A 17027-nucleotide genomic window follows, 5' to 3' on the forward strand; every position below is an offset into this window, starting at 1 on the left:
CTAAACTGTATCAAAACGTGTGTAGATATTTCAACCTGTATACAGTTAAAAACTGTATATGGTTTGAAAAATGATGTCCGTTGCATCCGTTTTTTAAGAAAAAAAGTATAAGTTTTTAACTTTTCACTCCATTTTGAATAAAGTTTCACTTGTTTGATTGAAATTCCAAGAAAAAAACTGCAAAGTCAAAAACTGTATGGTGAAAACCAGATGGAACCGTAAGCATATATGGTTCTGTACGGTTCCCATTGACTCCCATGTTACGTTTCAATATGTTTTTTCACCCGGTGGTAGGCTACCGTTTCGGGTATGGGAAAAAAAAGACAAAACCGTACAGGATGCAAAAAGTACACAATCTGATGCATCTTTTGGCAAACGGTTTTCATAGGAGAGTCAATGCATGCGGTTTTCAATACGGTTCCGTAGGAATTTCAAATTAAAAATGTATACGGGAACTGTATTGCAAAAACATGGTGTGAACCCAGTACGTTTACGCGTACAGGATCCACGTAGATTTGATGCACAGGGTTTGTAACTGCAGATTAGAAGCTGTGCTCAGTCATTTAGTTTTCATTGAATTCTGCAGCAGAAAATCCTGGGCATCAAACCTGCGTATGCGTGAACGTACCCTAAAGAGGAACTATTTCACCCGTTCACATGCCCCACAACACATAAAATCAAGTTAGGCCGAGTTCACACTGCGCTTTTGTCTCTGGCTAAGTTTTCACTTTTTTATCATTTTTTTTTTTTTTTTATACACCGCAAATGGCGCACATTGTTTTTTGTTTTTTTTTTTGTCTGCAGCTGGATGTTAGCTCTTTAGCGTTTTTTAGCGTTTTTGGGCTCAGTGACAGTTTTTCAAAATTTCAGCATGTTGATACTATGTTTTTTTTATTTTTTTTTATTTATTTATTTTTTTACAGTCTTAGCCTTTTTCCCCATAGAAGTCTATAGAAGCAAAATAAAAATAAAAAAGCCATAAAGAACACCATTGGCATTGGCATTTTTTCTGCCTTTTTTTTCACCATTTCTGCAATAGAATTCCTTGATGCACATGATGAAAGAATCACAAACTTACTATTTATTGGGGGGGAAAAAACACCCAAAAAACTGCATCTTGAGAGTGCAAAATGACAGAGCAGTTTGTGGTTTATCAGCTGCTCATCCATGGAACAAATCACGTGAGTTGTAGATTTCCCCTTTCGTAGATCAGCTACTTATCCGCTGGTAAATAATCTATACAAAATATATTGTAACCTACACGGTTATTAGAACCCAGGCTTCAGCTGGGTGGTCAAAACGGTTGGAAGTGAAATTGGTATGGTGAGAAAAACCCTTTATTGAATGCATTTCTATGTATGCAGCTTCTTTGTGCCTACTGATCTTCTGAAAAGACCCAAGGTAATATACAGCTGTCCGTTTTTTTCCTAGGTGCTCCTGATGTTTTTCAGATTTCGTTTGTGTTCCCAAATGGAGACAGTTATGGTAAGATATACTACACAGTCCATACCTACAGTGGGGTATTGTAAGGCAGTGTTGTGTCTCATTTGGGCATTTTCCTGTCTTCTATAAGGCGGTGTAATGTCACATTTGGGCATAGTGATTTCACATTTGGGAATAGTGATGCCACATTGGGGCATTGTAATGTTACATTCAAGCATTAGGTTTCCCCTTTCAGGTATTTAGATGTCACATTGGGGCATGTTCTAACATTCTGGCATTGTAATATCACAGTTGGGCATTGTAGTATCACACTAAGCTGAGAGAAAACTGGACCGGCACTATTGCTATGAACAACCCTGAAAAAACAATTGTGAGGAATACCTGTATAGTCCAGAGGGAGGTCAATGGTGGTGGTGCATAAACCTAAATATCCAGACAGTCCAATATAACAAAGCTAATAGAAACAGAGTATAGGATGCACTCACCGGTTAAAAGTTTCCATCTTTATTCAGATCCTTTTAAAATCATGGCCGGGACGGGTGGAGAGAGAATCTGTGGTCAGCAAGATGCTGAATGAAAAAAGACTCAGGCTTTTTTTTTAACTCAGCATCTCGCTGACCACAGATTCTCTCTCCACCTGTCCCAGCCATGATTTTAAAAGGATCTGAATAAAGATGGAAGCTTTTAATCTGTGAGTGCATCCTATACTCTGTTTCTATTAGCTTTGTTACATTGCAATGTCCCAGTTGTGCCTTTTGCTGTCACGTTGGGGTACAGTGATGTCACAGTGTGGACGTGTGATGTTACAGTGGGGCATTTTGGTGTCAAAATCAGGCATTGAGATGTCTCAGTGGGTCATTGCAATTAAGCAAGCAGGGAGGAAGTTGGCAGTACTGGGAAACTGAAAATGTAGCCAGCACCTAAACCCAATACACGGGTGCACGCTGCTGTGGCAAGTACAAAACATGTAAAAAAAGAAAATGGCAGCAGCACACATTGGTCAACAAAATGGAGGCTCTTAGCGCACTTTTTGATCAAAACGTGTCCCCCCATCCACCACGCGGAGGTGGCCTCTTATCGGATGGGTCCCTAAACACTCACCTACCTCAGGCTGGGTGACATGTTGGATCCACTAACGATCCCAACCACCTCCTGTGAAAATAGGGGAGGGGATGCACGGCTAAGAGCCTCCATTTTGTTGACCAATGTGTGCTGCTGCCATTTTCTTTTTTTACATGTTTTGTACTTGCCACAGCAGCGTGCACCCGTGTATTGGGTTTAGGTGCTGGCTACATTTTCAGTTGTTTTTTTTTCCATTGCTGTGCAATTTTGGGGGGAGTGGCTCCCTCTGTAGCCGTGCATCCCCTCCCCTATTTTCACAGGAGGTGGTTGGGATCGTTAGTGGATCCAACATGTCACCCAGCCTGAGGTAGGTGAGTGTTTAGGGACCCATCCGATAAGAGGCCACCTCCGCGTGGTGGATGGGGGGACACGTTTTGATCAAAAAGTGCGCTAAGAGCCTCCATTTTGTTGACCAATGTGTGCTGCTGCCATTTTCTTTTTTTACATGTTTAGTACTGGGAAACGTCCAAGCCTTAACACAATCCAACACAGGGAGCAAGGGTGGATTGTGGTGATTGCTGCTTCAGCTCTGCTTTTCATTTTTCTCTTCTATACATGTGTGTTACAGTGGTTCATTGTGATGTCACATTCAGAGACTTTGAGTTGACGGTTAGGCTTTATGATGTCACATTCATTAGGGCATTAAAGGGAAACTGTCAGCTTGCTCCCCCCGCACTAACCAGAGCAGGGAGACGAGAGAGGGGAAGAATATTGATGAGCTGGGCCACGCTGCGGACGAGTGGTGCTGACGTCAGAGTGCCAGTTACGCCACCTTTGCCAGTTAGCACCTAATTAGCATATACAGAAAAAGGAAGATTTCGGCCAAACGGCGGGGCAAAGATCAGGGCATGGTAGGCATCAAACTGATCAGCGTCCCCCACACTACCAGCCAGTACCACTGGTTAGTGCGGGGGGAACAAGCTGACAGTATCCTTTAAGAAATAGAACGTTTGGGCACTGTGATGTCACGGCGGGTCTTTGGGATGTCACATACAGGAATTTGATGTCACTGTGGGGCATTTCAAAAATAGATAGGAAGAAGCAGCACTCAACAGCATCTTGGTTAAAACAGAATCCTTTATGAGAAATCCATATTAAGGGTACGTTCACACATAAAGAATCTGCTGCATTTTTTTTTTTTTTTGCTACTTTATTTTCTCCAGCTAATTTTACTATTCAGAGAAGTTAATAAGTAGCAAAATCAGCTGCACAAAATATGCAGCAAAACAACAGGACCTGTAGGTGTGAACGTACCCTAAGGGTGTAATCACATGTAAAGTGTCCTTCGCATATTTGAATTTATGCTGCAGATTTGAATGTAAACATAATGGCTGAACACAGCTTCAATTCTGCAGCTTCAAATCCTGCATATCAAATATGTGCAGGATACTGTACATGTGACTAGACGCTAAAACATCTCTGTTGGAGGAGCAGGACAGATGAGGGAGGAGAAGCGGTGGATGTTTGCTCAACAAAGTGCAGGTACATGAGAAATCGCGCAGACTTCAACTCTCAATTGGGATTTGTAGTATGCTGTCGTTTCTCCAGTAAAGTGTGAACATTTTATGTATATTGTTCTGGAAGGTCCTCCATCTGGAGATTCACTTGTTGTTCCATGCTCATCCTTACAAGATGGCTGTAAGTTTTCTGTGCACCTGGTGGGTCATATTTTAAAGGGTGAACTGTATCCTTGTTTCTGTTTTTCATTTTTATATTGAGGGAAATTCATCAAGACCTGTGCTGAGGAAAAGTTGACCAGTTGCCTAAAGCAACCAATCAGATCGCTTCTTTCATTTTTCCTAGACCTTTTCAAAAATAAAAGAAGCGATCTGATTGGTTGTTATGGGCAACTGGTCAACTTTTCCTCTGCACAAGTTTTGATGAATCTCCCCCATTATGTCTAATCAAGAAGTGGTGCGGTCCCAGTGGAGCATTGTGATGTCAGATGACAGTGGGCATTATGAGGTCACATATGGGCATTGTAACTTCACAGTGGGGCATTATGACTTAAAAAATGGGCATTTTAATGTCACCTTTTGGGCATAATGACAACACAGTGGGAAGTTGTTACATTTTGATGTCAAATTTGGACATTTTCATATGACAGTGGGGCACTGAGATGTCACATTGGGACATTGTGATGTCACAGGTGATCATTAGGATATAAGATTTGAGAGTGACATCCCAGGGAGCATTGTGATGTCACTGCTGGGAATCGGGATGTCTCTTTGGAGCCATGTACATAACTGAAGGCATGACCATGCCCTAACACTCTGCAGCTCCTCAGAGCTCTGTCCTTTTTCTCCCCTTCCTCACATGTAATGAACCCTGAATAAGTGTCACGCAAACCCAGTGAGTGCCACACTGATTTTTTCTATACTTCAACATTGGAGCATTGTGGTGTACCATTTGGCCAATGTGATGTCACAATGGGGCATTGTGGTGCAAAGGAGTAGAGCAGCACAAAATATGCAGGCACACTCAGCCAGGACTCTCCCCAGCTAATCCAACAATATCCACTAATACAAACAATGATAGCATCAACCAATTGGAGTGGGCATCACTGAGATCTGGGGGAGTGCCACACTTTTATTCTCTTTGATAGTACAGTTGGGCATTGTATTGTTACAGTTGAGCATTGGGATATCATATTTAAGTTTTGTAAAGTCATAGTTGGGCATTTTGATATCACATTGAAATACTGTTTTGTCGCAGTGGGCTATTGTTATGCCACATTTAAAAATTTTGATGTGACAGTGTGGCATTGTGATATCAAAGTGGGGCATTGTAACACCACTGTTTGGCATTATAACGTTACGGTGATATATTGTGATATTGGGGCATTGTGATATCGCATTTTTACATTGTTATGTTACTGTCTGACATTTTGATGCCTCAGTGGGGCATTGTGATGTCACAGTGTTGCATTATATTCTAGGAAACAAAGGCACTCCATCATTCAGATAGTCTTGTCTTTATTGCAACAGCATAGTACAAAAAAAATTAAATTTCAACTCATTTGTTTAGCCTAACAGAAATCTGCAGCATATTTATTATACAATTCCCCAATGACAATAATGGATATTCAAATGATCTAGTAAGATTGAGACATCATTATCTAAAAGAATGTATGATGACATCATTATCTATGAGAATGTGTGACATAAAAAATTCAGCCCCATGACATCATTCAAACTTTAAAATGTTACTTTTGTGAAAAACAACTTTTTGGAATGTCATTCAGACATGTCAAAGGTTGTTGATCGCACGATCTCACTCCTGAGATTAGCTTTGATCGTAAAATATAAGGCAAGGGAAGCGGGCAGCATAGCACTCTACTCCCCGACCAGCTGAGGCTGGGTTCACACTACGTTTTCTCCCATACGGGAGCGCATACGGCAGGGGGGAGCTAAAACCTCACGCTCCCGTATGCCTTTCTATGTGCTCCCGTATGTAATTCATTTCAATGAGCCGGCCGGAGTGAAACATTCGGTCGGCTCATTTTTGCGCCGTATGCGCTTTTCCCCCGGACCTAAAACTGTGGTCAACCACGGTTTGAGGTCCGGTCGTAAAAGCGCATACGGCGCAAAAATGAGCCGACCGGACCGAACGTTTCACTCCGGCCGGCTCATTGAAATGAATGACATATGGGAGCGCATACGAAGGCATACGGGAGCGCAAGGTTTTAGCTCCCCCCTGCCGTATGCGCTCCCGTATGGGAGAAAACATAGTGTGAACCCAGCCTAATCCGACCTTTTGTCTGTGTAGAACACTGTGCTCTTTGTCGCTGTGACTGTTACCAGAGACAGATTTCCCCTACCATCAGGTAGTAAATAGCAGATTGCAGGGAAGGTAGACACCTAGTGACCAAGACTTTACAGCTTTTATTTTCTGAAGTAAAGTCACTTTTGGTAAATAAACATTGGCTGTTGAATGGGGGGGGGGGGGGGGTTGTTTGAAACAACAGTGACTATTAAATAAAGGGTTCTCTCTTCAGGACAGCTCTCTTCTCTATAGCAGCTCCCCAGATGACCTGATGATGAGCTGATCTCCAGGATTCTGTTCTATGTGATATTATATGTGTAGAAAACATGCCTTCATTAGATATTCTTCATTTTTTTTATTTTATTTTTTTTTTACAGTAAGAAAATCAAAAATTTATTTTTATCAAAGGGCTTAAAGAATACATATCATACAGTAAAGTTATACAAATGCCATAACAAGAATGGAAACAAAATTACACTGTCCGATTACCTCTGTAACAATATTTTTGTTTTCATTTTCCCACACTTGTTTAAGTCTCTTTTTTTTTTTTTTTTTTTTTTTTTATTTTATTTTGCACTGTACAAGGTTCATAACAAGTACTCAAAACATAAACAATAAAGATAGATATTCTAAAGGATTGCCAGATTTTTCCTTTAAAGTAAAACTGTTATCAGTGTCACCCGCACTAACCTGTTGGTACAAGATTGTAGGGCGGGTGACACTGATGAAAAGCATACTTACCATGGGCCAATTTGTGGCCCCCTTTGCCCGGTTCTTTGCTCCACATCTATGAGTGAATGTTTTACATTTAATAATTCCTTTTCATGTGCATCTCAATTTGTGGTTTATCTTTTGACATGTTGTTGCGGTGTACAATACATCGGACGCACTGTGCAGACAGATTTAACACATTTGCACCTGAGAGTTTAAATTATGTCATTGGACGTACCATGTGTAGGGGTGTTTCTCTGTTTTTTTGTTATTCCTTTATGTCAAATTTTTGTTTCTTTGTTATTTCCTGAGTCATATGTTGTGTTATGTTTATATATATATATATATATATATATATATATATATATCATTATGGTAGAATTTATGTGATATGTAAATTATTTTTGAGGTGTTTCCGGTCATGTGATAGGGACTTTTAGTATTAAGTATGTACCTGAGGAAGAGGCTGGCACTGCCTTGAAACGCATCATACAAATAAATACAGTGGTCCCTCAAGTTACAATATCAATTGGTTCCAGGACGACCATTGTATGTTGAAACCATTGTATGTTGAGACCATAACTATGGAAACCTGGTAATTGGTTCTGAAGCCACCAAAATGTCATCCAAAAATAGGAAAAAGTGAGGATTAAAGAAAACTAAGTAGATAACTAATACAGATACAACAAGTCCTTATATATAAAAGTAAGAAAAATCTGCTGGGAGCTGTAACTCTTTTTATTATAAAAATGAAAAACAAATCTGATACAAAACATAAAACAAAAACAAGCTCAACCAGCTATAACAAACATAACATAAATAAAATTACAAAAACAAAATCTGCCTAACCGGCCAGCCCAAATTTACTAAAATATACTTTTACTTTTTTCCTCATACCAAAAGACAAAAAACACACACAAACACTCATTCCAAAAAAAAAAGAACATAAAAATAGCCCAACTTGGCTTAAAAAAAAAAAATTTATAAAACATAAAATAAAGCACGACTTGGCTATAAAACAAAAGAAAAGGAACATAAAAGTAGCACAACTTGGCTGTAACTCAAAAATTACCCTTACCCAGGGAAAAAAAAAAAAAATTATTTTATAATATTTCGGCACAACTTGCTACTAAATAACACTCTGCCTCCCAGCCAGAGATCCACCGGTGAAAGAAGGGCAGGGAAAAACAGCGCGGAGACGCGGCCGGAGAGAGGGCCCAAAGAGCCCAGCCCCACGTACCGCCCCCGCACGGCCGCAAGGCCCGCGAAGCACGCCCAGCACGGCAAGAAGCCGAGGACGGCCAGAGAGGACCCGCGCACGGCCCAGAAACCGGCGAGCGCCGGACCCAAAAAGAGCAAGCCAGAAGCAAAGAAGAGGACAACACCGCCGAAAAGCGAGACCGCGAAGCCGGAGGCGAGGAGAGCAGAGACACCAGAGGGGAGCAGCCCCCCCAAGGAGGAAAAAATTAAATATAAAATTTTATACACAAACATGTATTTAACATGCATATACGCAAGCATACACATACACACATATATATATATATATATATATACACATACACATGTATATACACATAAACGCACACATATATATACACATAAACACATATGACACCACTTAACTACTGACCCGACTGCCACTATACACTATATAATATAAAATAATATAAAACAATATAAATACAAAACACAATATATACAAAAATCACTGAAAATACACAAAAATATACTACAGAAAATAACGGAAAGCACCTACACTAAAACTGTCCCCTCACCCACACCACCCCTCCTGTACATGGGTCAGAGTCCATACCGTCCATACCGTTCTCAAAGTCCAGTCCTTCACTGACCCATGTCAGGACCCCAAAACACCACAAAACCACCACCCACAAATACACCCTCCCCACCTAACACTCCTCCCAACCAACTTATATACAAACTTATACATTCTGAACCACCACCCCTTTTAGGCCCAAGTTTGGTTGCCTGTAAGCCCTTCATACCATGTAATTGAAAACAAAACAAAAAGCTAATGTGCACATGCATCAGCCCACCACCAGGGAGAAGGATGGCAGACCTGATACATAAATCATTTTATACTCTTTCCCTAACTCCCCCTACAATTCTCCCTAATTCTATCCCTACAAGAAATCTGACCCTGCCCTCACCCTATCTCTACCCCTATAACAACCCCTAACCAAAAATAAAAGGTACTCTACCCAAAAGGTTTAGTACCTAGGGCACATGAAATGAGAAACCTCTCCACAGGAGAGAAGCCCTACTGGTACCAAGACTGCCATACTCCAAAGACCTGATCTTCCCGAGGTCACCAGTGATGTTCCTACATACCTCCAGCTCGGAGAGGATTTTCTGTTGGGTCGACACTAAGCACCGTGCGTTCCACGTGTAGTACCTAACCACTAAACTGACTAAGAATAAAGTGCCCCGATCTCGGCCACCCAGGTTCCTGAATGCCCCATAAGCCCACTCCGGATAGGCAAGGCCGGCAAGTTGACTCCAGCCGATGGAAGCGCCCACCCTGTTATAGACCCCTATGTTAAAGGGACAATGAAGCAGGAAGTGGTCCATGCTTTCCAGCGTGTCCCCGCACTCTTCTCGGGGACATCCCCGGTCATCAGAGTTCCTGTACTTCAGGTTGTCCTTTACACATAGCTTCCCCTGAAAGCAGCGCCAGGCCAAGTCCCAAAACTTCTGGGGGATCCTTTTCATGTTTAAAAGATACAACCCCACCCTCAGATCCCGACCTGGGCAGTCCCTGAGCGCCAGAGGCTTCTGGAAGTGGGTCAACAGAACCCGTTTGTCAAGGAACTGCCTTGACTGGGTCCTGATCTCCCACACTCCCAGACCCCACCGACGTATCGCCTTCAGAGTCGGGGTAGCGTAAGCCGGAAGATATCCATGTGGTGTACGGAGGTCCTTCACTTGCCCTCCTGTCTCCCATTCCTGGAAGAAAGGCCGAAACCACTCCTTGCAGGAGAGTACCCACGGAGGAGCCCTCTCTTTCCAGAGGTTTGCAATGTTGGCTTTCAAGAAGGTGTTCGTTAAGAACACCACGGGGTTTACCATAGATAAACCCCCTAGTCTCCTCGTGCGGTACGTAACCTCCCTCTTGACTAGGTTCAACCTGTTCCCCCATAACAGTTGGAAAAACAGGCTGTAGACCCTAGTGTAGTAAGCCTCTGGTAAGATACATACACTGCCCAGATAGATAAACAAGGGGAGCAGGTACGATTTGATCAGGTGTACCCTTTCCCTGAGGGTCATAGACCAACCCTTCCACTGGTTCACCCTCTGAGTGGCATCCTGGAGCTTACCATCCCAGTTTTTGGTGGGATAATCATCCTGGCCGAATGTGATGCCCAGAATTTTTGCTGACTCTTGGAGCCCTGGAAGGGTGTCAGGGAGATCAAACGTGGGATCTCCCCCTCCCAGCCAGAGACTTTCACACTTATCCCGGTTGATCTTGGACCCGGATGCCTCCGAGTAGCGGTCCACCTCTGACATCACCACATCGACCTCCTCCCGTGAGGAGACGAAAATAGTGACATCATCAGCGTACGCCACCACTCTCTGGGCGACATCCGGCTCCGCCAGAGTCATCCCGACTCCCGCCAACGGCCCACAATCTACCCTCCGGACGAAGGGATCGATTGCGAACACGTATAACAGCGGGCTCAAAGGACAACCCTGACGGACTCCGGACCCCACCTCAAAAGAGCGGCCAGACCAACCGTTCACCAGCGGGAAACTCTCTGCCCCTGCATATAAGGTGACAAGCCAATTCACAAAAGTACTCGGTAAGCCATATCTCAGGAGGACGGACCAGAGGTACTCGTGGTTCACCCGATCAAATGCTTTGGCCTGATCCAAGGACAGCATGTACCCCTTCCAGAGACCCGCACTACTCCGCTCCACTGCCTCCCTGACACTGAGGACAGCACTTAAGGTGCTTCGGCCCGGAACAGAGCAGTGCTGGGCCCCCGAAAGGAGCCGGGGTGCAAACTTCACCAACCGATTAAACAGTATCTTGGCCAGAAGCTTCCTGTCCGTATTGAGAAGAGCTATGGGCCTCCAATTCTCAATCCGGCTAGGATCTTTACCCTTTGACAGAAGAATCAGGGCTGACCTCCTCATTGACTTTGGTAGAGTGCCCGAGGAGAGACACTCATTGAATACCTCAGTCAAGAGGGGAGCTAAAGACTCCTTAAAGGTCCTGTACCACTCGGATGTTAAGCCATCCGGGCCTGGCGACTTCTTGGGGGCGAGCCCCTCGATCGCCAGTCTCACTTCCTCTTCCCTGATTTCTTCTGCCAAAACATCAAGAGAGGGGTCTACCCCTGGCTCAGGAATAGTTTCAGCCAGGAAAGCCGACATCCCGTCTCGATTTAGATCCTTCCTTCCCAAGAGGTGCGAGTAGAAGGATCTGACGACCTCCAGGATCCCTGATCTGGACCGATTCAGAGATCCCGTACTATCAATCAGTCCTGAGACCACTTTACTACTCACTGACATCTTACAGTTCTTGTAAGGGTCGGGCGAGCGGTACCTCCCGTAATCCCTCTCAAAAACCAAAGATGCGTGCCTATCGTACTGACACCTCATCAGCAAGGATTTCACTCTGGAGATATCCTCCCGGCTACCTCCAGTCGAGACAAGGAGCTCGAGTTTCCTCCTCAGACCCCGATACAGGCGGTACCTATTCAGGGACCTGAGGCTCGAGAGCTGGCGGAAGAACCCCGCAACCCGCTTCTTGAATATCTCCCACCACTCTGACTTACTACTACAAAAGTCCAGTAAAGGTACCTGACTCTGAAGAAAGTCCTCAAAGGACTGTCTTATCTCCGCTTCCTCCAGGAGGGACGAATTCAGCTTCCAATAACCTTTACCCATCCGGGGGGTCTCTGAAACATTCAAGGAAAACAAAATCATACAGTGATCGGAGAATTCCACCTCAACCACGGACACTGCGGAAGAGACGGCTTCCTCCTTTAAATAAAACCTGTCTATCCTAGACCTGCAGCTACCTCGATGATAGGTGAAACCCACGTGGCCTGAGGGGCTCCGGATGTGGGCATCCTCTAGGCGAGCTTCCCTAACTATATTATTGAGGGCCACGCTATCGTAAGCCAGCGGACCATTGGAACCTCTCCTATCTTGGGACCTCGTGACATTATTGAAGTCCCCTCCAAAAATCACTTGCCGGCTAGTAAAAAGGAAGGGCTTAATCCTCATAAAGAGATCTTTGCGGCCCCACTTGGTTTGTGGGGCGTAGATGTTAATGAGCCGGAGCTCTTGCCCCTTCATGAGGACATCTAAGATCAGACACCTCCCCATTTCTAACTCAATAACCCGTCGGCATTCAACCGGAGCGGTAAAAAGGACCGCCACCCCACTATACGGCTCAGCCGCAAGAGACCAGTGGGAGGGCCCGCGCCTCCACTCTCTTCTGGCTTTTACCAGGGAGGCTAGATCTGACAACCTGGTCTCTTGCAGATACAAAATGTCGGTTTCAACACGGCCGAGAAAATCAAAGGCTGCGAATCTAGCCGTATCCGACTTTATGCTGGCACAGTTAATGGATGCCAGCGTCAATGGGGTGAGTGCCGCCATCATGGGTGATTAAGTTAGACGGCCTCACCTTTATTTCTTCTTCCCCTTCTTCTTCGTGCCCTCATCCCCAGAAGAAGAAGAAAGGGCAGGACCACTTTTAACCCTTTTTTTGGATTCGCTCTGATCCATATGGTCCCCGTCTCCGTCCGACCCCGGTCTAGCCCTGCCCTCCGAGGAAGGTGCCTCAACAGGACAGGGCCCAGTTCCCCCCAGAGGCTCTCTCTCCCTAGGCACCCCGCCCTCACCTTCCCCCTCCAAGGAGGGGGAGGAGATGTTATCAAGGACGAGGTACCGGTTTGACAGGTCAACCAGAGGGGGGGCAGTCAGGCTTCCGCTTTGGACCCGGCCCGCAGTACGAGGGAGAGAGGGCTTGGACCTCTTCTTTCTCCCTATCCTTTTGCCCTTGTCTTTCTTTTTGGCCTTCTCTACACTCTCCTCATCCACACTTTCATAGTGGGAGGAATCGGAAGAGTCGGCCATATTGCCTTCCTCTTCGCCCAGTCTCCTGACCTCCTCATCCAGCACGTCCTCCTCCAGGGCTTCAGTCATTTCAGGGCCAGCTTCAGGAGCAGGGGCCGGAGCTACCCCCGTCACTTGGGCACTCTCCTGCTCCCTCCTCCTCCTCCGATTTTCCTCCCGCCTTAGTTTGGCGGGGCCCTTCTTCCTCACTAGCCCTGGTGCGCCCCAATCCCTGCTCGTACCCTCTCCAGCCGAGGCAACCTCACAGCTCTCCCCAGCCGGAGCGGCCGCCGCACGGGCGAAGGCGCTAGGACAACGGCTGAAAGGGTGCCCGAGGACACCACACAGATGGCAGCGGATCTGCCTACAGGATGCGGCCAGATGACCCACCCCACCACACAAAGCACAGACCTGTACAGTACAGGCTGCGCTAAAATGGGTGGGGCTACCGCACCTGTGACAGACCTTAGGCTGCCCCTGGTAGAAGACCTGGATCCTGTCACGTCCAAGGAAGGCGGCTGACGGAATGTGGGCAACCGTACTCCCTGAACGCCTGAGTTTGACGGAAAACGTCCAGGCCCCGGACCAGATCCCGTGCTCATCAATGTTTTTCTTGGGCATGTCCGTCACATCCCCATACCGACCGAGCCAGGTCATGATGTCGTAACAAGAAAGTGACTCGTTACGGGTCAAAACGGTCACCTTCTTGACCGAGTTCTGACGGGAAATTGCCTTTACGGCAAAATCCCGCCAGCCGGGCTCGTTCTTCGCCACCTCGTAGTTTGACCAGAAGAGTTCGAGACCCTCTGGCCGAACGAAACTGACGTCAAACTCGGACGTACCATAGGGGTGGATCAGGGCAAAGATGTCACTCGCCCTGAATTCCATCTGGAGGAGGAGCTCAACCACTTTAGCGTGAGGTGGGCACGCATCCTCACCCCTCCAAATCAGACGGACCACATTCCTGCGGTTATTGTCCTGCCCGGTTGTCGGGAGGGACCAGACCACCTCCCCATTCTGCTCTCGGAAAGCCCCCAAACCGTGCCTCTCTATCCAGAAAGACAGGTCGACCTCACCCCTTCCCTCTACCTGGATCGACCTGTCTCCCCTACGCAGAGCCTCCAGGAGGCGCTGTTGCAAGTAACCCCCGGGGACGGACGGAGACGGGGACCCCCCTGGACCCCCGGCAGCGACATTAGCATAGCTCCTAGGAGCAGTCACTGCCGGGGGGGCAGCCGGGCCAGACCCAGACCCAGAACCACCATTCACACCACCACTCACATCATCCTTTTTCCCATTCATACCACTACTCCCACCAACATTCACTCCACTGACACTCCTCTCATCCACAACACTACTACACTCAGCATTCTCACTCATACCCTGCCTAACTGATTCTGGGCTGGCTGGGATTTGTAGTACCGCTGGCTTAATTTCCGGCTTGGCTGCTGCTGCTGCTGATGATGATGATGGCTCCTCCTTCTGAATGATCAATGGTGCCTCCTGAGTTTGGGGCTGCCCCACCGAGCGCACCCCAGCTCCTCCCACGGCGCCATTGCCGGACACTGATCCCGACACCGGGACACTCCCCCCCCTCACAGGGGAGTGCCCTGCAGTGCCCGCAGAACACACTGTACTCGGGGGACCGCCCCCCGAGCACACAGACACAACGCTCTCTGGCGCCCGGACACTCCCCCCCCCTCACAGGGGAGTGCCCCGCGGCGCCAGTAGTGCCCACAGTACTCGGGGAACCGCCCCCCGAGCACACGGCAGCATAACTTGCCTCTGGCACTTGGACACGCCCCCTGCCACCCTGGGGCGGTCCTGCAGTGCCAGAGCTGCCCGGCATGTGCCCATCCTGCCCTTCCCTACCGACAGGATGGGTGGGCTTCATAACTATTGCGCCCTTAGCCGTTGCTGACGCCTTACTGTACTCCCCGTGCTGGCCCCGCTCCACCACAGGAACGGGGTCTGGCAGTTTGGGGGAGCCCGCAGCCTGAACCAGCTTTGCAGCTGGCCCAGACTGCTGGAAGGGGACAAATACATATTGTACCGTCTCCTTTGTCTTCCTTTTCTTGGACCTCTGCTTGACCACCACATCTTCACACTCCTCGTCCCCAAAGGTGAAATTCTGGAGGTGGGCTGGGGACTCCTGCATCACAATTGCCCTCAGCAGACCCCCAGCCTCACCCTCCACGTCATCCTCCTCACTCTCGCTTGGCGGAAGTGCCACCTGTCCAGCCTCAATGTAGCTGTCCTGGGTCTGGGTGTCACCTGGAGTAGCTACAACTCCCACACTTTCCTCCATCTTCTCCTCTTCACCACCATCCTCACTATCTTCGCCGCCACTACTCTCCCCATCATCCACCTCCACCTTACCTGGGGATTTCGTGGCGGCAAACCGATTGCTGTTGATCAGCTTCTCCTTGAAGAGACCGCTCCCCTCCAGTATCTCCGCTCTCCTCGCCTCCAGCTTCACAATCTCGCCCTTCAGCGATGTTATCCTCTTCTTCAGTTCCGGCTTGCTCTTTCTGGATCCTGTACTCATCAGACTCTGGGTCGCACGCAGATCCTCTCTGGCCATCCTCAGCTCCTTGCCGCGCTGCTCGTACTCCGCAAACCTTGCGGCCATGCGGGAGCAGTACGTGGAACTGGACTCGCCGGGCCCACTCTCCGACCACATCTCCACACTGCTTTTCCGTGCCTTTCTTCCACCAGTGGATCTCTGGCTGGCACCCGTAGCCTGGGTAGCAGAGCCTGCATTGCTGCAGACTCTGCCCGATCTTCTCCCGGCCGGAACAATGGCTGTCGAAGTTTTCACTCCACTTCCCGCCAGCCTGGAACGGGGAGTGGAGCCACGAGGCTCCATTGCAGGAGCTTCTTCCCCAGGAATCTGCCACAAACCTGGGGAAGGCTTGTTAGAAATCTCTGCTTGCTTCTGCTCTGCTGGAAGTCTCAGGAGACACACCCGCACACACCCTGCTGGGAGCTGTAATCACTGTCTATGTAGAGGACAGGAGCTTCATCAGGGTCCCGTACAGTACACAGAGTGTCCCAAATAAGTAAAAATGGAGCTGCCCCCATCTGGAGCAGCTATCCCTGGCACAGTTAAAGAGTAGTACAGAACATGTAGTACCTCCCTGTACTGTAGGGGGCGCTACCAGACAGGAATTCAGTGCATACGCTTCAGTAATACAGGCCTTTCACCAGTGAATGCCCATTCTGATTGGTTAGTTCTTCCAGCCATTGACATGTCTCACAGATCTGGACTGTCTGTAGCATTGTATGTTGAGTCTGGTTTCAAGTTACAATGGTCCAGAAAAGACCATTGTATGTTGAAACTATTGTATCTTGAGGCCATTGTAAGTTGAGGGATCACTGTATAGGAAAGCACCTTTTAACTATACTTTGGTTGAAGACCATTTTAATTGTTTTTAAATATTTATAATGGTGGTGCCCAGGAGAAGGAGTTATTATTGTGCCGTCCAAATAAGGAAGGTAACGTTTGGACAGGGCCACGGATTGGGAATAGATAAGTATCATTATCATCAGGGTCAACCGCACTACACTCCTGTACCAACATGTCAGTGCAGGTGACATTGATGACCGATTCCTTTTTACATCACACAACAAAGTGACAATTTTATATATAAACTCTGAAGTTTAGGCTAGGGCTCTATGGTGACATTTGGTCTCAAAAAGCTAATATTACCGCAGCTCACATGTAACTTCACTACTTCACAAAGGAATTAAAGTTTGACAAATGTTTCCGATCTTTGGTGGCCTTTTATATTTTTCCCATAAGGGAAATATTAAAATCTTACTCTAATTTGCTAATCTCATTTTAACTATTTAGTGTCTTGTAAACTTAATGTCCTGTAAAAGCTGTGTAC

General features: G+C 46.9%; 1 protein-coding gene across 2 annotated transcripts in view; it reads left to right on the top strand.

Moving 5' to 3' along the window:
• The window catches only part of MORN2 (MORN repeat containing 2), a 56118-nt gene that overhangs the window by 544 nt on the left and 38547 nt on the right, over positions 1–17027 (top strand). For both annotated transcript variants that reach the window (XM_056567460.1, XM_056567461.1), the window contains exon 2: positions 1432–1485. In XM_056567460.1, coding sequence (XP_056423435.1) covers positions 1432–1485 — 54 coding nt within the window. The remainder of the gene's footprint in view (positions 1–1431; positions 1486–17027) is intronic.

Source organism: Hyla sarda, chromosome 3 (genome assembly GCF_029499605.1).
Source record: "Hyla sarda isolate aHylSar1 chromosome 3, aHylSar1.hap1, whole genome shotgun sequence".
Taxonomy (NCBI): domain Eukaryota; kingdom Metazoa; phylum Chordata; class Amphibia; order Anura; family Hylidae; genus Hyla; species Hyla sarda.